Source organism: Mesoplodon densirostris, chromosome 7 (assembly GCF_025265405.1).
Source record: "Mesoplodon densirostris isolate mMesDen1 chromosome 7, mMesDen1 primary haplotype, whole genome shotgun sequence".
NCBI lineage: Eukaryota > Metazoa > Chordata > Mammalia > Artiodactyla > Ziphiidae > Mesoplodon > Mesoplodon densirostris.
The window spans coordinates 27053230-27075194 of record NC_082667.1 but is presented as its reverse complement, the minus strand read 5'-3'; the positions used below and the strand labels follow the sequence as shown (position 1 = coordinate 27075194).

The 21965-nt window shown below is 36.3% G+C and overlaps 1 protein-coding gene across 1 annotated transcript in view; it reads right to left on the bottom strand.

The window, feature by feature from the left end:
• The window catches only part of CCDC73 (coiled-coil domain containing 73), a 106359-nt gene that overhangs the window by 8040 nt on the left and 76354 nt on the right, over window positions 1–21965 (bottom strand). Inside the window, exons 12-15 of the mRNA XM_060104508.1 lie at window positions 12505–12618; window positions 8018–8152; window positions 3009–3186; window positions 410–1915 (exon numbers count right to left, since the gene is read on the bottom strand). Of these exons, the coding sequence (XP_059960491.1) occupies window positions 410–1915; window positions 3009–3186; window positions 8018–8152; window positions 12505–12618 (1933 nt within the window). The remainder of the gene's footprint in view (window positions 1–409; window positions 1916–3008; window positions 3187–8017; window positions 8153–12504; window positions 12619–21965) is intronic.

The window sequence follows — 21965 nt, the reverse complement described above, 5'->3', positions numbered from 1 at the left end:
ACAACTTCACTGCATTTGCTCTAGAAAGTAAAAAAAGAGACTTGGATTAGGTAGATGTTCCTAAAATTAATGACCCAGACTTGCGGTTGTTTTTGCTATTTTCAGTTCTCTGATAATGAAAGGATTTTTTTTTTTAATTTCCAAAATGCAATTGAGCTCTGTACATGTTGATAATACTGGCTCAGATTTAGGTGAAAATAAGTCCACTTCCATTTAAATAAAACTTTTCCTACTTTACATACATATCAATACATATAGGGAGTCTTTTAGGTTTAGGCAAAAAAAAACATATATATAGTAATATAAATAAATTTTCATTTTAAACAATCTTGGTAAAAAATTTTTACCAAGAATAATAAGTAGAAATACAAATTTTAAAAGAATTAAAACATAACCCTTGTTTTCTTACCTGGTCCGCTATCCTTCCTGTCATCATCCACACCAACATTTTTACAAGGTGTCAACGAAACCATCTTTTTGTTTTCTAATAGACCTATTGGTCTCTTCTTCAGCAACAAAGGAATGCTAGATGTTGAAGTGCTCACTGTTTGACTTTCAATTTGATTTACTTTTGGCCAGGAACTGGGGTCTAAAAAATTCACATATACTAGGGTTTTCTCAGTTTTTTTATCTGAAGTTGAAAGATCAAAGGCTGACCTTCCACTTCTGTTTACTAAATCTCCAGATGGCTTTATGTGAAATGGACATGATTCTTCCAGCCATCCTTCACTGTAAATTTTTCCTGAAACAATGTCATTTAATGACTCTGTTTTCTCTGTACTATTTAACAATGTATGCTGTCTTTCATTAGGGAAGAGGTCAATTTTTTTTACTTCAATTATCTGATTCTCATCAATCTGACTCTCTTTACTGGAAAACTGTATTTCTGTGGAAGTTTTCACATGAATAGCAGTTTTCATATCTTTGGCTTGTGAAGCATCTATATTCTCATTGTTAATCTGAAGATGGGAAACAGTCATACTGTTTTCTAGATACCCCAAACAGTTCTTAACTTGACTGTTATGCATATCATTCACATTTTTCCTATATATAGTTCTTTTCACAGGGCTTGAGTTGGGTGTCACCAACATAGGCATAATATTAACAGTTTTATCTGAATTCTTTAAAAGTACGTTCAAATTGTCACTGAAAACAGCAGAAGAAATGGGGTAGTTGATTGCTATATCACAGGGAGTAGTTAGTTCAGGTTGCTCTGAAGTGTCATCACCAACTTGCTGAAAATCTGAAATTTCTTTAAATGGCAATATGCTACATTCACTTTTTTTATTTAACAGTTGTATTTGTCTTATTTTACATTGTTTATCATCTAACATAACATTACTTGAATCCGGTAAACTATATTTCTGACACTGGACAAGATTCCTTTTTACATCTAGAGATGAATCCCAATCTGCTTTGGTTTGGCAACTATTTGTAATTTCCTTCTCCGTGTCATTTTCTTGAGTCCCTGGAAGCAATCTGAATTGTTGTTTGAATGGTTCATCTTCAGAAACATCTTTTTTATGATTTGTACTGCAAGCCATCTCATCTAAAATACTGTTAAATGCTGTTCTGTTATTTTCAACCCCCAGGTGTACATCTGCATGGTGATGATCTAATCCTTCAGTTCTTTCTGGATGTATCTTTTCTCTTTCTATTGATATATCTGCCACTAAAAAAGAAATATTTGGTGATTTAAATTCTGTACACCCATTATCTTTTTCCAAGTCCACCTTGTCTTGTATTTCTGTAGTAACCACTTTTGTAAAGTCAGTAACATCCAAGGTTTGTCCTTGACTAATTAATTCTTTTTCTATGCCGAGGGTTTTGCTTAGGGAGATTTCACTTTGATTTTCATTCTGAGGTACAATAGTATTAATTTTCTTCTTGGGGCTTTTTTCAAAAGGTTGTAAGTCTGTTATAATGAGAACACAGTAAATTTTAGGGTTATACACAAAAGCCTGCTTTTATAAGATGCATGTTAACTATTTTTATAAAAACATATTTAGCTTTAAATATTTCACTGGCAAGGTATTACACAAATATAATGACACCAATTTTATGTAAATATTGAGTTCCCTTTAATAAGCATGCTAAAATGTTCGACTCTATTCACACTAAATTTTTATTTCATAACAGCGAAAGTATTTTTGGTTTAAAAACAACTAAGTTGAGGGCATTACAAAATGGTTATTTCTCTAGTCTGCTGCTTCCTTTTGGACATATGGTACAATTCCATATAAACACACAGCTGATTAGATAAAAATTAATTTACTCTAACAGTCATACTGTAGTTTCTCTTACTACCTAGATGCAGAAATTGCTAGCTGGTTTCTTCAAGGCTAATAATCATCACTTTCTTACTCACTACCTTGTAAATATTTTTAAAATTTGGAATATTTTTGGGCAAAATATATAGAATATCTACTTAAGATATTAATTTTATTCATCTGGGCTTTAACCATAGATTTCAAAATTTCAGTATAGTTACAATAATCTGGACTACAAATTTAGGGCATGAAGGGTCTTTTTAATCCAATCATTCTCTCTACAACATCTCCACCAAGTGGTTGTTCAGCCTAGGTTTGAACAACCTTCAAACTACCTTCTTTAAACCACTCTTTTTCAATATGGATGAATCAGTCAATTTTTCAGTGGTTACAGAAAGGTCATTTGAACTAAGAAAAGTGCTCTGGAGTCTGGTCATCAAAAAGTTATTGGTAGCTCATTCTTGGCAAATCAGTGAAGGCAGAAACCAGAATGCAAAAAGCCAATGAATAAGTGATGAGAAGGGAAAGCAAAAATGTATTTTTCCCCCTAATATTGACTCTATTGAAGAATAGCTCAAAAGACATACAAGTACTTTTGTTAAAACACATACAAATGGAAAAGTATTTCTCCAATTATACTACTAGGTCCTCAAAGCAAAGACTGTAATTGATATTCCCCTACAATGATCAATATAAAAATTAGAAAATATCAATATAACTTTAGGTTACCTTCATTACCTATAGTGATTTCTTCTATAAATGGGGCTTCTTTCTTTTCCCCCTTTTCTCTGTATTCAGTATCTAAACAACAACTCTCAGTATTTTCTTCCCTTACTTCTTGCCTGGAATTATATTTCTGTATGATGGTGTTTTCTGATTTTTCCACTGACATTTCAGTATTTACTTCTGGAAGGTTCTAGTGTAAAATAGAAAAGATTCCTTTAATGTAAAAACAGATTGTTAAAAAGTGTAAAACATTTGAACAAACTTTGCTAATGAAAGTGGAATCTATATTTCAGTTCAACCATCCAGCAATTTCTATTTGAAAGCCAAATGATTTTTTGACTAAATTTAATATACTGTTCTTTGTAACAAGATCACTGTAAGTTCATTTTGTATAGTCTATCATATTTAAATAAAATGGAGAGCCTTAGATGTTTTCAAACATGCATTCCACATTATTATATAATACCACATATTAAGAACCACTCCTTTATTAAAAGCAAAGTAGTCATGGCAGGCAAACTGTTCTGAGTGTTTGGTATTTTTATGTATCTTTAAAATAGTGAATCAATTCAACACCTTTTTATTCCCCCTAAATACTGAGCACATATTACATGGAAGCACTGCACTAGGCTTTGGGATACAATGATGAACAAAATATAGTCCCTATCCTCAAAAAACTTATGGTCCACTGGGGAAGATAGTAAAAGAAATGACAGGCAATTTTAATATAGATGGGGATAAGGAGGCACTCCAGGGAGAACAAATGGCATTCACAGATGTTAAAAGCAAACAAAATTATAGTCTTTTTGTGTAGTTTTACTTTGTGGAACTACTTGGGATTTACTTCAGCTTGAGCTTAGATGCTGGGAGAAGAATGGAGAGAAATGAGGCTTGAACTAGGCCTAGGTCGTTAAGGGCCCAATAGGAGTTCCAACTCTACCAGGAAGTCAATGAGAAGTCACTGAAGGATTTAGACAAGGTGATTAATATGAGCTGATTGGAAAGACCACTCTGGCTGCAGTATAAAGAATGGATTAGAGTAATGTTTTCCAAACTTCACTGTTTAAAACCTGCAATAAGAAATAAATATGTTTTCCAACACAATGAGCATACAAAGTAACACCAACTCAATGAGATACATTTCTAATGTTTTCTATGTTACATTATTTTATTTCATTTTTAAAGGAATGCCAGTCACGAAACCACCAGACTGATTTCCATGTATCACTAATAGGCTGCACTTAGAAGTCTGAAAACACTGAATTAATAAGGGGAAACAACATGAGGCAGAGAGATGCATCGTAAGAATGCCACAGTAGTCCAGGTGATATCAGCAAAGATGAAAAGCCTAAATAGATTCATGAATTATTTATTAAGCTAATATCAACTGTTGAATGATTGGCTATGAAAACTGAGAGGAGAGTCGAGACTAATTTGCAGAGTTTGGATTAGGTACCTAGGTGACTGGTGGGTGTTATTTACTGAGCTAGAAAACAGGAGTAGGAGGTTTAGAGAAAAATATCACGAGTTCATTTTAAATCTCTTGATGGGACTTTCCTGGAGGCGCAGTGGTTAAGAATCTGCCTGCCAATGCAAGGGACACGCGTTCCATCCGTGGTCCGGGAAGATCCCACATGCCATGGAGCAACTGAGCCTGTGCACCACAACTACTGAGCCTGCACTCTAGAGCCCATGAGCCACAAACTACTGAGCCCACACACCACAACTACTGAAGCCCATGCCCCTAGGACCCATGCTCTGCAACAACAGAAGCCACTGCAATGAGAAGCCCGTGCACTGCAAGGTGGAGTAGCCCCTGCTCACCCCAACTAGAGAAAAGCCCGTGTGTGGCATCGAAGACCCAACGCAGCCAAAAAATAAAAAAATAAATTTTTAAAAAAATCTCTTGAGTTTGAAGAGTTAGTAAGACAAAAAGGTGGGAGATGTCTAATGAACATTTAGATGTATAGTACTGGAACTTTTAAGAGAAAACTGAGCTGGAAATGTAGATTTGAAAATCACTGGCAGAGAGAGGGCAGCTGAAGACATACAAGTTGATAAGACTGATTAAGAGTATATTTTAAGAAGAAAGAGAATAAAGAATAAAATGCTAATGAAAATCCCCAAGGGAGAGGCAGGGGAAGGGAAACTTGCAAAGGAGAAGTTTGCAAAGGAGATGGAGAAAAATAGTATGGTAGTTACCAGGAGCTTTGGAGTTGGATAAATATAGGTTCAAATCCTGTTTCAGTACCTATTAGCTGTGAAACCCTAGAAGGATACTTACAGAGTTGACCCTTGAACAACATGGCTTTGAACCGCACAGGTCCAATTATACACAGGTTTTCTTCAATAGTAAATACTACAGCACTACACATCTGCAGTTGGTTGAATCTGTGGATGCTGAACCATCGATGTGGAGGAACCGCATATATGAAGGGCCAACTATAAGTTATACACAGATGTTTGACTGCTCCAAGGGTTGGTGCCCCTAACCCTGGAGTTGTTCTGGGGTCAACCACTTTAAGAGTTATCCATTGCTGTATAACAAATACCTAAAATTTGGTGGTTTATAACAGCAAACATTTATTATCCCATAGTTTTGATGGGTCAGGAACTTAGGAATGGCTTGGCTTGCTGTTTCTGACCCGGGTCTCTCAAGAGGGTCTAGTCAAGCTGTCTGTCATCTGAAAAACTTTAACTGGAGCTGGAGGTTCTGTTTCTGAGAAGGCTCACTCCCGTGGCTAGCAGCTGTGGGGGCTGTCGGGTGGAGGAATGCCTCAGTTCTCTTTTATGTGGCCTTTCAACCTCCAGAGCCCCTCTTCACTATGTGGCCTCTCTGGCAGAATAGCTGGGACTTCATTACACGGCTCAGAGAGAAAGAGAGAGAGGTGGAGAGACAGACACAGACTGAGAGACAGAGAGCGTGTTCACCCACACTCTCACAGAAACCACCGTCTTCTTCTAACCTAATCTCAGAAGTATTGTAACATTGCATCACTTCTGCTATAGTCTATTAACTAGAAGCAAGTTACTAAATCCAACTCACACTCAATGGAGGGTATTACAAAAGAACATGAACACCAAGAGGTGGGAATCACTTGGTGCCACTCCTCAGTATATACCTTCCAAAAATTAAAAGCAGAGATTCAGGGCTTCCCTGGTGGCACAGTGGTTGAGAGTCCACCTGCCGATGCAGGGGACACGGGTTCGTGCCCTGGCCCGGGAAGATCCCACATGCTGCGGAACGGCTGGGCCCGTGAGCCATGGCCGCTGAGCCTGCGCATCCGGAGCCTGTGCTCCACAACGGGAGAGGCCACAACAGTGGGAGGCCCGCATACCGCAAAAAAAAAAAAAAAAAAAAAAAAAAAAAAAAAATCCCACAAAGAAAAAGCCTAGATAGCTTCACCAATTAATTGTACATAATATTTAGTCAGTAACACTAGTTCTACACAATACTCTTTCAGGAGGAAAGAACACATTCCAACTCAATTTATATGGCCAGTATTACTCTGATACAAAAAACAGACCAAAAGAATGCAAAGAAAAAACAAAACTTACATATCAATATTCCTCATCAATTCAAAACCCCTAACATAGCATTAGCAAATCAAATCTAGCCATATATAAAAAGGATAATACATATCCCAGGAATGCAAGGTAAATTTAGAAATTAATTAATGTAATTAATTGGTTAATACTGACACATTAACAGAATAAAGAAAAAAATATGATCTCAATAGATACCGAAAAAGCATTTGACAAACTTTAATACCCACTCATGATAAAAATTCATTCATGATAAAAACTCAGCGAAAAAAAAAAACAAAAAAACAAAAAAACTCAGCAAACTAGGAATAGAAGGAAACTCCCTCAACCTAACAAAGAGCATATACAAAAAAATCTGTGGCTAACATAATATGAAATGATGAAAGATTAAACACTCTCCATCTAAGATGAGAAGTAAGGCAAGCATGTCAACTCTTACAACTTTTATTTAACACTGTACTAAAGAGTCCTAGCTAGGGCAATAAGTTGAGGAAAAAAATAAAATGTATACAGAGCAGAAAAAGAAGTAAAATTTATCTGCCTTAAATTCTCAGATGACATAATCATATACATAGAAAATTTCAAAGTCCAACCAAAAAAACCTACTACAATAATAAGTTAATTAAAAAGGTAAAAGGAAAAAGAAAAGGTAAAAGTATACAAGGTCAATGTACCAAAATCAATTTTAATTCTATATACTAGCAAGAAACAATTAGAAAAATTAATTTTTAAAATACTATTTACAGTAAGAGCCCAAAACATGAAATATTCTGGGATAAATTTAACAAAATACTTGCAAGACCTATGCAATGTAAACTACAAAACATTTCTGAAGGATATTAAAGAATATCTAAATAAATGTAAAGATATATACCATGTTCATGAATTGTATGTTAAGATGTCAATTCTTTGCAAATTAATCTATACATTCAACACAATCCAAGTCCAAACCCCAAAGACTTTTTCTTTTAGAAACTGACAAACTGATTCCAAAAGTTATATGGAAATGCAAAGGACTTAGAATAGCCAAAACAATTTTGGAAAAGAACAACAAAATTGAAGGACCTATACTACCACATTTTAAGACTTCTTATAAAGTTACGCTAATAAAGGAAGTGTTATATTGGCTTAAAGATGGACATATAATCAAAGGAATATAATAGAGGGTGCAGAAATAGACCCACATATATTTATTTGGTTAACTGATTTTCAAAGAAAGTACCAAGGCACAATGGGAGAAAAAATTGTCTATTCCACAAAGGTATGTGCTAGAACTGAAAATTCATGTCCAAAAAAATGATGCTTGATCCTTATGTCATATTGTACATAAAAATTAACTAAAAATGTATTACAGACTATACGTTTATACTAATTTTTAAAAGTTGAGAAACGGAAAATATGAAGCATGGAGAAAATCATCAGTGATGGTCCTAATTTCTTTAAGAGCTTATACCCCCAACATACTTGAATTTTACCTGAAACTTCTTGTCTTCCTCAAACTTTTTCTGATCGCATAATTCGTCATAATGTTCTTGTAACTTAGCATGAGTTTCTTTAAGTGATGATAACTCATTTTTAATCTCATTAATTTCTCCATTAAGTTCTTCAACCTAATATAACATTTAACCAAAATGAACACGTATATAAATTTATTTTGTATAAAAATACTTTATTAACACAAGTCTTTGGAAATAGTAAAAAATGAAAACATTCCCAAAGTAATTACTAATATTAAAAGCTACCATTTATTGAATTGTGCTGAGTACTTAATAAATATAATTTCATACTCATAAAAATCCAGTGAGGTATTTTTAGTCTCCAATTTACAGGCGAGAAATGTGAGGCTCACAGACGTTAAGTAACTTGCCCAAGATCAGGTAGACATAAAGTGGCAGTCAAGATTCAAATCCAAGGCTAAGTCTAGGGGTTGTGCTTTCAAGTACTAGATTAAACTACCTCTTGTTACAAATGAAAAATTAATTTATTTTTAATCATAAAAATTCTATAAAAGTTACCACTTCATTGCTTTCTTAAAGTTTTATTTTCTTGTTGCAAATTAGATATACAGATTTTACCTCAATTAGATGAAGAATACTGAGCACTAAGCAGTACAATAGAAACTGACTCTTCAGCCTAATACTTACATCTACACACTGGGCTTTTACTGGCTATAAAATTTCATAATCTTTTTCTTGGGGGGGGGGGTTCTCCTTCATAGGAACCTCAAATGTAAGACAAAGTAAGTTCCATTGAAGAGAAAAATACCTTTTTGTCATAAAATATTACAAAAGTTTCTCTTAATTTTAAATGACCAAAAATTCCACAAGTGCTCTCTATCCCATCCTCTCCTGTCTCCCCCTGCCCCCGCTTTTTAAAAAGATTTTTTTGATGTGGACCATTTTTAAAGTCTTTATTGAATTTGTTACAATATTGCCTCTGTTTTATGTTTTGGGTTTTTCTGGCCGCAAGGCATGTGGGATCTGCTCCCCGACCAGATATCGAACCCGCACCCCTGCATTGGAAGGTGAAGTCTTAACCACTAGACCGTCAGGGAAGTCACTCCCGTCTCCCTTAGCTCTAGCAAAGATCTCTTCTCTCCTGCCTAGTCTCAGTCTTTCCCACTATACCATCATGTTTTCAGCCCACAAATATGCTCTTGTCATGTTCCTAACTTTTTTCTCCTTGACTCAATTACTCTCTCTCTCTTACTTCTTAAAATAAAGTCCACTCTTACTACTTTCAAATTCTAATCTCTCACCACTCCTTAACAACCGACTTCTGCCCTCATTGTTCTACTGATTATTCTTCTCAGCTATCACCTGCAAATTAGCCAAAGGACTTGTTCCAAGTTTCACACCATTTAACAGCACTGTAGCTCGACTATGTTGACTACTTATTCTTGAAATAGCCTCTTTTCTTCATTTTCATGGTACTACTCTCTTTATCCTTCTACCTTTCTCACCATTCTTATCAGGCTCCCTCTCCCCTCCTGCCCCAATATACACACACTAACCACTCGCAAAATGTTGGTGTTCCCCAATGCTCTTTCTTCTTTAGCCTTCTCTTCAAGTCTACCACTCCTTCCACAGATGATCTTATCATACCCTCAAATTTCATCTTTATGCTAATAAGTCTTAAATCTATATCTCATCTCCCAACCTCTCTCCTAAGATTAGATTCACGTTTCCAAATGCATGATATACATTTCAAGTCAGATGTCCTGCCGTCACCATAAATTCATCAGTTCCCAAATTAAACTCATTTTCATCCACCAAATGTGCTTCTCCTTTCACATTCCTTATGTCAATTAGTGACATTATTATTCTGCTCATTATATTAATCTCAGAATCATAGTTTACTCCTTTTCCTTCTAAAATCCATTATACATAAAATGTCACTAATCCTGCTAATTCTACCTCCAAAATGCTTCCTGTATCTATCCCTCTTCTCTGTTCTCACTACTGTTGCCCTAATTTACACCCTCATAGGCTCGTGGTTAGATTATTTGCAACATTCTTCTTACTAATCTCTTTCCATAACGCCATTCTCCATACTGTTGCAAGAGTTATTTTTCTAAAATGCAGATCTATGTCACTTTTCTGCTTAAAAAATCTCAATGGCTTCCCATTACTTATAAAATTCAACTTCCTTAGTAAAGAACTCTTCAGAAGGTGATCTCAACCTAATTTCCACTGTCACATTCTAGATCAGACTATTCATCATCCTTGAGAATGCAGTTTCATGCCTCCATCATTTTTCCCTTTCTTAAATGGAATACCCACAGAGTGGAATGGGAAGTATAGGAAGCAGGCACCTTCTGCCTGGTGAAACCCTATTCATCTTTCAGGTCCAAATTCTAGTGTCATCTTTTCTCTAAAACCTTCCCCAGCCTAGTTAAACAATATGATTTATTTTGTGCTTTCACAGTAATTTGTTAATACTAATGTTAACACTACTAAAAACACTCAACACTATTGTGGTTAACTTAATAATTACCTGTCTTTTGAGAGTGTGAGCTCTTTAAAAATCTTTTGTTTTTTAGGCATCTTTGAAAATCCAGCACCTAGAATAGTGCCTAACACATAACAGATGCTCAACATATGTTGTGAATTGAATTCCTTTTTTGATACCCCCTTTCCCTAAATAATTTCTCAACATCCCCATTTATTATCTTTTTATCTATACACAACCATTGGCTGTATAACTAGCCAAATAAAAACAGATACACATACCATGTTCTTTAAGACATTTCAATGAGTTTTAAATATATTATCTAGTAATATTCACTGTTTAATTTGTACAGTGTTTTCACTGTTTTTTTTTTAAACAGCAGTATATGATTTCATCTTATTTTTGCCAGTATCTTTTAATGATTTTTAAAAACCCATCTTGATCCGATCTCAGTAGCAACATTATAATTGTCCTTCACTCAAGAATGGTGAAAAACTTATATCAAGATAGAAATACAATTAAAGAGTAGATCTGACCTCCCATTCAAGAAAACTCCTATAGAACCAAAGCAGCTTTTTAGAAATTTACCTATGTTCTGTTTAGTATGAAATCATATGGAAGTGAAATGATTGTAGATGCTAAAAATACTAAGACAAAACCAATTTTATCTAAATTATAGACTGCGGCCTCACCAGTGAAGCTGAATGCTTATTTTCTTAATTCAATTGACTTTTTTTTCTTGGGGGAGGGACATACTTGAAATATCACTAGGAAAAATAAATGCTTAATTTTCTCTTATCTCAACTAATTCTTTTTGGTGTGGCTGGCATATTCAAGTTTATATTCTCTTTTTACTTCATAGTTTCCTTATCCTGACAGTACTATTCCCATGATCTTTTAAGCCTTAGAAATGAGAAGGAAGTGTTGGGATGCAAGGTAGATTAGCTGAAGCTAAAATGAAAATTACTATGCTTGTTGTTTAATGACAAACTTTACCTATTTAGGGTCCACTGAGCATTTTATAGTATTCTGATACAATTAATTACAAAATATTTTTTGAGAATTAGGTAACGCTTATCAAATTCATCAGTGAAGATTTGATCTCTTCAAAATACAGATTAAGAGAACATGTTAGCTTCAAATGGATCAAAAAATGAAGAATTACTTACATAACAATTTATATCAAACAAAATCATCTACAGAATAGTATGCATATATATATTATTATAAAATATATTAGTATAGTATTAGAATTATATATTATAATTAGTATAATAGTTTAAAATATAATCTTACTTACCCAAAATATAGCTTTCATAAACTCTTAAATAATTACCTTCTATTTTTTTTAGTTCTTTTAAAAGAATTGAAGGCAATAAAAATAGATAATAAAGTAGAGTAATCGACTTGGGGGTTCACCAGTCTTAAAAGTGAACCTTATATTTCACAACTTTAATTTACATCACTTTTCACTTTTATTATCTACTTCACTGAAATTAAAATTTAATGTAAAATAAAGAGTGTGCTTTAAGGAAATAGTCATGTTTATAATATAACTATTCTCATGATAAAATGTTAATACTACAGAACCCAACTACTGTATATATGTTCTAAACATGGCTTTAATACAAGTCAACAAAACTGCTGAGGAAAGCTGAAGAGATCAGCTAACAATAAGACCTATATAATTCTTTATGATAATCATTTACTAAAACACTATCAATGGTTTTGTGAAAAGGAAAATTAATTTTCATTTGTCACATACGAAAAGTCATACAAAATATACATAAATACACACATATATGTATGGTTTTTCATGCACGAAAGCATTACAGAAAATTTTATTAAATTAGCTTTAAAAACATTCACTTCTTGGAAATATAAGTACAAGAAGACAATGTGTCTGACTTCATTCCTATATTATTTCTGCAATATTTTCTTAGCATTTAATAGTTATTTTAAATGTCTACTACTTCAAATATTTTAATATTTTACTATTTAATAAACCTACATGCTTTTTCCAAGTTTCTAGTGATTTCTCATGCTTGTTTTGAAGACTAAGGAACTTTTCTTCATTTTCTTTCACCTTCTCCCTTTGCAGCTCATTATCTCTTTCAAGGGTCTGCAATAAAATTAATTATCCAAAAAATAATCAATACCACATTAATGAATTTTGATGTGTTTTATGTTGCTTGGACCTTTGATTCTAACATGCTGAAAGTGCCATACAGATCAGTGATAATGTGCTACCTCAACAATAATTTTCATAAATTAACAGAAAGGTGCTTATAGTTTAGTGAACAGGAAATAGGGGGAGGTTATGAAAAAGAAATGGCTATAAAAGGGTATAAAAACATTGCCATTATTCAGTTTCACTGCATAAGTTTTAATGTACTGAAAAAGTAATATAAACTACAGCACTGAAAAATATGAAATGTAGCACAATCCAGCCTAACCCTACTAAAAATTTTTATCTACCACAGAACCTATTTTCCACATCTGTTTATTTCAGAAATTAATTGGCTAGAAAACTCTTAAATACAATTTAAATTTTTAATTTCAAATTAACACTTTTTTAGTAGAACTTCAATATTTACTATATTAACTTATTACTTCATAAATTAACATATTATATAATCACCACCAGACTCCCCTCTCCTGTTCCCAAAAAACCTTTAAAGGGTAAAAATACTACTGTTTTCTAAGACAAGGGTTTAAAAGCAATTAAATCAGTGTCACCAGTATTATTAGGTTTCTTCAGTGTCTGCTGATAATCCAAGTAAACTTCTGTAAAAGGACAAATAGTAAGAACTCTCCCTACATGTCTAATATATCTGAAATTTTTATGTTCATTTGTTTATCATTATTAAAGCTAAGTACATTCAGGGTAAACATCCAAGCCACACAAAGGATAGAAAGAAAAGGCAAAGTTTTCCTCTACTGTTTTTCCAGCTCTCCTCCCCAGAGGTAACCACTCTAGTAGTTTCTTGTGTATCCTTCCAGAAATTATCTATAAGCATACAGGTACATAAAATATAGCTTTTTAAATAGAGATGAAACCACATCATACATACCATGTTGTTCTGCAATCTGCTTTTCTAAAAATATGAATAATGTATCTTGCTTAATTTCCATATCATTATATATAGATCTCATTTTAAAGGCTTCACAGGCCTAGGGGACTTTCAAGATGGCAGAGGAATAAGACATGGAGAACACCTTCCTCCCTACAAATACATCAAAAATACACCTACAGAACAGCTCCTACAGAACACCTACTGAATGCTGGCAGAAGACCTCAGACTTCCCCAAAAGGCAAGAAACTCCCCACGTACCTGGGTAGGGCAAAAGAAAAAAGAAAAAACAGAGACTAAAGAATAGGGATGGGACGTGCACCTCTGGGAGGGAGCTGTGAAGGAGGAAAAATTTCCACACACTAGGAAGCCCCTTCACTGGCGGAGATGGGGCAGGGGGGAAGATTCGGAGCCACGGAGGAGAGCGCAGCAACAGGGGTGCAGAGGGCAAAGTGGAGAGATTCCCGCACAGAGGATCGGTGCCGACCGGCACTCACCAGCCTGAGAGGCTTGTCTGCTGACCCACTGGGGCGGGTGGGGGCTGGGAGCTGAGGCTCAGGCTTCAGAGGTCAGATCCCAGGGAGAGGACTGGGGTTGGCTGTGTGAACACAGCCTGAAGGGAGCTAGTGCACCACAGCTAGCCAGGAGGGAGTCCGGGAAAAGTCTGGAGCTGCCGAAGAGACAAGAGACCATTGTTTTGGGGTGCGCAAGGAGAGGGGATTCAGAGCACCACCTAAACGAGCTCCAGAGACGGGCACGAGCCGTGGCTATCAGCACAGACACCAGAGACGGGCATGAGACGCTAAGGGTGCTGCTGCAGCCACCAAGAAGCCTGTGTGCAAGCACAGGTCACTCTCCACACCTCCCCTCCCGGGAGCCTGTGCAGCCCGCTACGGCCAGGGTCCCGTGATCCAGGGACAACTTCCCTGGGAGAACACACGGCACGCCTCAGGCTGTTGCAATGTCACGCTGGCCTCTGCCACCGCAGGCTCACCCGGTATTCCGTACCCCTCCCTCCCTCCAGCCTGAGGGACCCACAGCCCCCTCATCAGCTGCTACTTTAACCCTGTCCTGTCTGGGCAGGAGCAGATGCCCTCAGGCAACCCACACGCAGAGGCGAGGCGAAATCCAAAGCTGAACCCCAGGAGCTGTGCGAACAAAGAAGAGGAAGGGAAAGTTCTCCCAGCAGCCTCAGGAGCAGCGGATTAAATCTCCACAGTCAACTTGATGTACCCTGCATTTGTGGAACACCTGAATAGACAACGAATCATCCCAAAATTGAATCAGTGGACTATGGGAGGAACTGTAGATTTCGGGTTTGCTTTCTGCATCTAATTTGTTTCTGGTTTATGTTTATCTTAGTTTAGTATTTAGAGCTTATTATCATTGGTAGATTTGTTAATTGATCTGGATGCTCTCTTCCTTTTATATATATATATATTTTTTTTCCTTTTTCTAAGTGTGTATGTGTATGCTTCTTTGTGTGATTTTGTCTGTATAGCTTTGCTTTTACCATTCGTCCTAGGGCTCTGTTTTCTTTTTTTTAGTATAGTTTCTAGCTCTTGTTATCATTGGTAGATTTGTTTTTTGGTTTGGTTGCTCTCTTCTTTCTTTCTTTCGTTTTTTTTTTTTTTTGCGGAACATGGGCCTCTCACTGTTGTGGCCTCTCCCGTTGTGGAGCACAGGCTCCGGACGCATAGGCTCAGTGGCCATGGCTCATGGGCTCAGCCACTCCATGGCATGTGGGAACCTCCCGTATCGGGGCACGAACCCACGTCCCCTGCATCGGCAAGCAGACTCTCAACCACTGCACCACCAGGGAAACCCTCTCTTCTTTCTTTCTTTCTTTTTTTGATTACTTTTTTATTAAACATTAAAAATTTTTTTAATAACTTTATTTTATTATTATTTTTTCTCTCTCTCTCTCTCTTTCTTATTTTTCTCCTCACTTTTCTCCTGAGCCCTGTGGCTGACAGGGTCTTGGTGCTCCAGCTGGGTGTCAGGTCTGAGTCTCTGAGGTGGGGTACTCGAGTTCAGGACACTGGTCCACAAGAGACCTACCAGCCCCACATAATATCAATGGCGAAAACTCTCCCAGAGATCTCCATCTCAATGCTAAGACCCAGCTCCACTCAATAACCAGCACGCTACAGAGAGGCTGCATAAAATCATAATAAGTTCACAGAAACCCCAAAACACACCACCAGATGCGGTCCTGCCAACCAGAAAGACAAGATCCAGCTTCATCTACAAGAACACAGGTGCCAGTACCCTCCACCAGGAAGCCTACACAAGTCACTGAACGATCCATACCCACTGGGGGCAGACACCAAAAACAATGGGAACTATGAACCTGCAGCCTGTGAAATGGAGACCCCAAACACAGTAAGTTAAGCAAAATGAGAAGACAGAGAAACACACGGCAGATGAAGGAGCAAGGTAAACACCCACGAGACCAAAGAAATGAAGAGGAAATAGGCAGTCTACATGAAAAAGAATTCAGAATAATGATAGTAAAAATGACCCAAAATCTTGGATATAGAATGGAGAAAACACAGGAAAAGTTTAACAAGGACCTAGAAGAACTAAAGAGCAAACAAACAGTGATAAACAACACAATAAATGAAATTAAAAATTCTCTAGAAGGAATCAATAGCAGAATAACTGAGGCAGAAGAATGGATAAGTGACCTGGAAGATAAAATAGTGGAAATAACTACCACAGAGCAGAATAAAGAAAAAAGAATGAAAAGAATTGAGGACAGTCTCAGAGACCTCTGGGACAACATTAAATGCACCAACATTCAAATTATAGGGGTCCCAGAAGAAGAAGAGAAAAAAAAAGGGGCTGAGAAAATATTTGAAAAGACTATAGTTGAAAACTTCCCTAATATGGGAAAGGAAATAGTCAATCAAGTCCAGGAAGCACAGACAGTCCCATACAGGATAAATCCAAGGAAAAACATGCCAAGACACATATTAATCAAACTATCAAAAATAAAATACAAAGAAAATATATTAAAAGCAGCAAGGGAAAAGAAACAAATAACATACAAGGGAATCCACATAAGGTTAACAGCTGATCTTTCAGCAGAAACTCTGCAAGCCAGAAGGGAGTGGCAGGACATATTTAAAGTGATGAAGGGAAAAACCTACGACCAAGATTACTCTACCCAGCAAGGATCTCATTCAGATTTGACGGAGAAATTAAAACTTCTACAGAAAAGCAAAAGCTAAGAGAATTCAGCACCACCAAACCAGCTTTACAACAAATGCTAAAGGAACTTCTCTATGCAGGAAACACAAGAGAAGCAAAAGACCTACAATAACAAACCCAAAACAATTCAGAAAATGGTAATAGGAACATACATATCAATAATTACCTTAAATGTAAATGGATTAAATGCTCCAACCAGAAGACATAGACTGGCTGAATGGATACAAAAACAAGACCCATATATCTGCTGTCTACAAGAGACCCACTTCAGACCTAGGGACACATACAGACTGAAAATGAGGAGATGGAAAAAGATATTCCACGGAAATGGAAATCAAAAGAAAGCTGGAGCAGCAATTCTCATCAGACAAAATGGACTTTAAATAAAGACTATTACAAGAGACAAAGAAGGACACTACATAATGATCAAGGGATCAATCCAAGAAGATATAACAATTGTAAATATTTATGCACCCAACATAGGAGCACCTCAATACATAAGACAAATGTTAACAGCCATAAAAGGGGAAATCGATACTAACACAATAATAGTAGGGGACTTTACCATCCCACTTTCACCAATGGACAGATCATCCAAAATGAAAATAAATAAGGAAACACAAGCTTTAAATGATACATTAAACAAGATGGACTTAATTGATATTTATAGGACATTCCATTCAAAAACAACAGAATACAATTTCTTCTCAAGTGCTCATGGAACATTCTCCAGGATAGATCATATCTTGGGCCACAAATCAAGCCCTGGTAAATTTAAGAAAATTGAAATCGCATCAAGTATCTTTTCTGATCATAGCACTATGAGACTAGATATGAATTATAGGGAAAAAATCTGTAAAAATATAAACACATGGAGGCTAAACAACACACTACTAAATAACCAAGAGATCACTGAAGAAATCAAAGAGGAAATAAAAAAATACCTAGAAACAAATGACAATGAAAACATGACGACCCAAAACCTATAGGATGCAGAAAAAGCAGTTCTAAGAGGGAAGTTGATAGCAGTACAATCCTACCTCAAGAAACAAGAAACATCTCAAATAAACAACCAACCTTACACCTAAAGCAATCAGACAAAGAAAAACCCAAAAAACCCAAAGTTAGCAGAAGGAAAGAAATCATAATGATCAGATCAGAAATAAATGAAAAAGAAATGAAGGAAATGATAGCAAAGATCAATAAAACTAAAAGCTGGTTCTTTGAGAAGATAAACAAAATTGGTAAATCATTAGTCAGACCCATCAAGAAAAAGAGGGAGAAGACTCAAATCAATAGAATTAGAAACAAAAAAGGAGAAGTAACAACTGACACTGCAGAAATACAAAGGATCATGAGAGATTACTACAAGCAACTATGTGACAGTAAAATGGACAACCTGGAAGAAAGGGGCAGATTCTTAGAAAAGCACAACCTCCTGAGACTGAACCAGGAAGAAATAGAAAATATAAACAGACCAATCACAAGCACTTAAATTTAGACTGTAATTAAAAATCTTCCAACAAACAAAAAATCAGGAACAGATGACTTCACAAGTGAATTCTATCAAACATTTAGAGAAGAGCTAACACCTATCCTTCTCAAACTCTTCCAAAATACAGCAGAGGGAGGAACACTCCCAAACTCATTATATAAGGCTACCATCACCATACCAAAACCAGAAAAAGGTGTCATAAAAAAAGAAAACTACAGGCCAATATCATTGATGAACATAGATGCAAAAATCCTCAACAAAATACTAGCAAACAGAATCCAAAAGCACATTAAAAGGATCATACACCATGATCAAGTGGTGTTTATCCCAGGAATGCAAGGATTCTTCAGTATATGCAAATCAATCAATGTGATAAACCATATTAACAAATTGAAGGAGAAAAACCATATGATCATCTCAATAGATGCAGAAAAAGCTCTTGACAAAACTCAACACCCGTTTATGATAAAAACCCTGCAGAAATTAGGCATAGAGGGAACTTACCTCAACATAATAAAGGCCATATATGACAAACCCACAGCCAACATCATCCTCAGTGGTGAAAAACTGAAACCATTTTCTCTAAGATCAGGCACAAGACAAGGTTCTCCACTCTCACCACTATTATTCAACATAGTTTTGGAAGTTTAGCCACAGCAATCAGAGAAGAAAAAGAAATAAAAGGAATTCAAATTGGAAAGAAGTAAAGCTGTCACTGTTTGCAAATTACATGATACTATATGTAGAGAATCCTAAAGATGCTACCAGAAAACTACTAGAGCTAATCAATGAATTTGGTAAAGTAGCAGGATACAAAATTAATGCACAGAAACCTCTTGCATTCCTATACACTAATGATGAAAAATCTGAAACAGAAATTAAGGAAACACTCCCATTTACCAGTGCAACAGAAAGAATAAAATACCTAGGACTAAACCTACCTAAGGAGACAAAAGACTTGTATGCAGAAAACTATAAGACACTGATGAAAGAAATTAAACATGATACAAACAGATGGAGAGATATACCATGTTCTTGGATTGGAAGAATCAACACTGTGAAAATGACTATACTACCCAAAGCAATCTGCAGATTCAGTGTAATCCCTATCAAACTACCAATGGAATTTTTCACAGAACTAGAACAAAAAATTTCATTCATGGAAACACAAAAGACCCCGAGTAGCCAAAGCAATCTTGAGAAAGAAAAATGGAGCTGGGGGAATCAGGCTCCATGACTTCAGACTATACTACAAAGCTACAGTAGTCAAGACAGTATGGTACCAGCACAAAACAGAAATATAGATCAATGGAACAGGATAGAAAGCCCAGAGATAAACGCACGCACATATGGGCACCTTAACTTTGATAAAGGAGGCAAGAATATACAATGGAGAAAAGACAGACTCTTCAGTAAGTTGTGCTGGGAAAACTGGACAGCTACATGTAAAAGAATGAAATTAGAACACTCCCTAACATCATACACAAAAATAAACTCAAAATGGATTAAAGACCGAAATGTAAGGCCAGACACTATAAAACTCTTAGAGGAAAACATAGGCATAAAACTCTATGCCATAAATCATCCTTTTTGACCCACCTCCAAGAGAAATGGAAATAAAAACAAAAATAAACAGATGGGACCTAATGAAACTTCAAAGCTTTTGCACAGCAAAGGAAAGCACAAACAAGACAAAAAGACAGCCCTCAGAATGGGAGAAAATATTTGCAAATGAAGCAACTGACCAAGCAGCTCATGCAGCTCAATATCAAAAAAAGAAACAACACAATCCAAAAATGGGCAGAAGACCTAAATAGACATTTCTCCAAAGAAGATATACAGATTGTCAACAAACACATGAAAGAATGCTCAACATCACTAATGATTGGAGAAATGAAAATCAAAACTACAATGAGGTATCACCTCACACTGGTCAGAATGGCCATCATCAAAAAATCTACAAACAATAAATGCTGGAGAGGTTGTGGAGAAAAGGGAACCCTCTTGCACTGTTGGTGGGAATGTAAATTGATACAGCTACTATGGAGAACAGTATGGAGGTTCCTTAAAAAACTAAAAATAGAACTACTATATGACCCAGCAATCCCACTACTGGGCATACACCCTGAGAAAACCATAACTCAAAAAGAGTTATGTATCAAAATGTTTACTGCAGTTCTATTTACAATAACCAGGACATGGAAGTAACCTAAGCATCCATCGATAGATGAATGGATAAAGAAGATGTGGCACGTATATACAATGGAATATTACTCAGCCATAAAAAGAAACAGAACTGAGTTATTTGTAGTGAGGTGGATGGACCCACAGTCTGTCATACAGAGTGAAGTGAGTCAGAAAGAGAAAAACAAATACTGTATGCTAACACATATATATGGAATCTAAAAAAAAAAAAAAGTGGTTCTGAAGAACCTAGGGGCAGGACAGGAATAAAGACGCAGATGTAGAGAATGGACTTGAGGACACAGGGAGGGGGAAGGGTAAGCTGGGACGAAGTGAGAGAGTGGCATGGACTTCCATATACTACCAATGTAAAATAGACAGCTAGTGGTAAGTAGCTGCATAGCACAGGGAAATCAGCTCGGTGCTTTGTGTCCACCTAAAGGGGTGCGATAGGGAGGGTGGTAGGCAGATGCAAGAGGGAGGAGATATGAGGATATATGTATAAGTATAGCTGATTCACCTTGTTATACAGCAGAAACTAACACACCATTGTAAAGCAATTATACTCCAATAAAGATGTTAAAAAATAATAATAACAGTTGGGGCTATTCTGCAAAAGGCCATCCAGCAAGTCACTCAGAATTGCATGACAGGTCCCCTCAAATGGGAACTCAACATAGAGGAACTTGCCCCACTTAGGAATGGAAAATAGACTTTACTCAAATTCCCCAAGCCCCAGGAAATTTTAAATCTGTGTTAGTGTTTGTACCTTTTTCGGGATGGGTGAAAGCATATCCCACCTGGACAGAAAAAAATCTCTGAAGTAGTTAAAGCCCTCATTATGGAAATCACTCCCTAATTTGGATCGTCTAACACCCTTCAAAGTGACAATGGACCGGCTGCTGTCTCTAGCATAACCCAACAAGTGTCTAAAGCATTGTGTACTGATTAGAAACTACATTTATCCTGAGACTACAATCAACAGGAAAAGGTGAGAAAATGAATCATACATTTAAAAAAAGAGCAGTGCTAAAGTATGTCGAGACTAACTTCACTTGGGATAAGGCCTTGCCAGTTGCCCAGCTATGGATTAGAGTGGATTCCAGAAGCAAGCTTAAATTAAGCCCCTTTGAAATTTTGTGTGGCAGGCTTTTCCAGGTGTCTACCCAGGCAGAAGAATCCAGTGATGTTTTAAAAGGACCTACTACTGCTAATTATGTCAAAATTATAGCCACTATACCAACCTCTGTTTTTAAGTGTGCTTCCAATAGGTCTGCCAATCCACCTGAAGTACCCCTGGACCCTATTCAACCCAAACACCTCATCCTCCTCAAAAGCTGGAAAGAGCAAGGACATGACCATCAGTTGGCTGTGAAGTGGACAGGATGGGGCCATATGAGGTCTTGCTAACAACTCAGTTATGAGTGAAAGCAGCTGGGGTTAAGCCACGGATTCACCACACCCGTGAAGGCAGAACCCACAATGTCAAAGCACCAAGGAGAG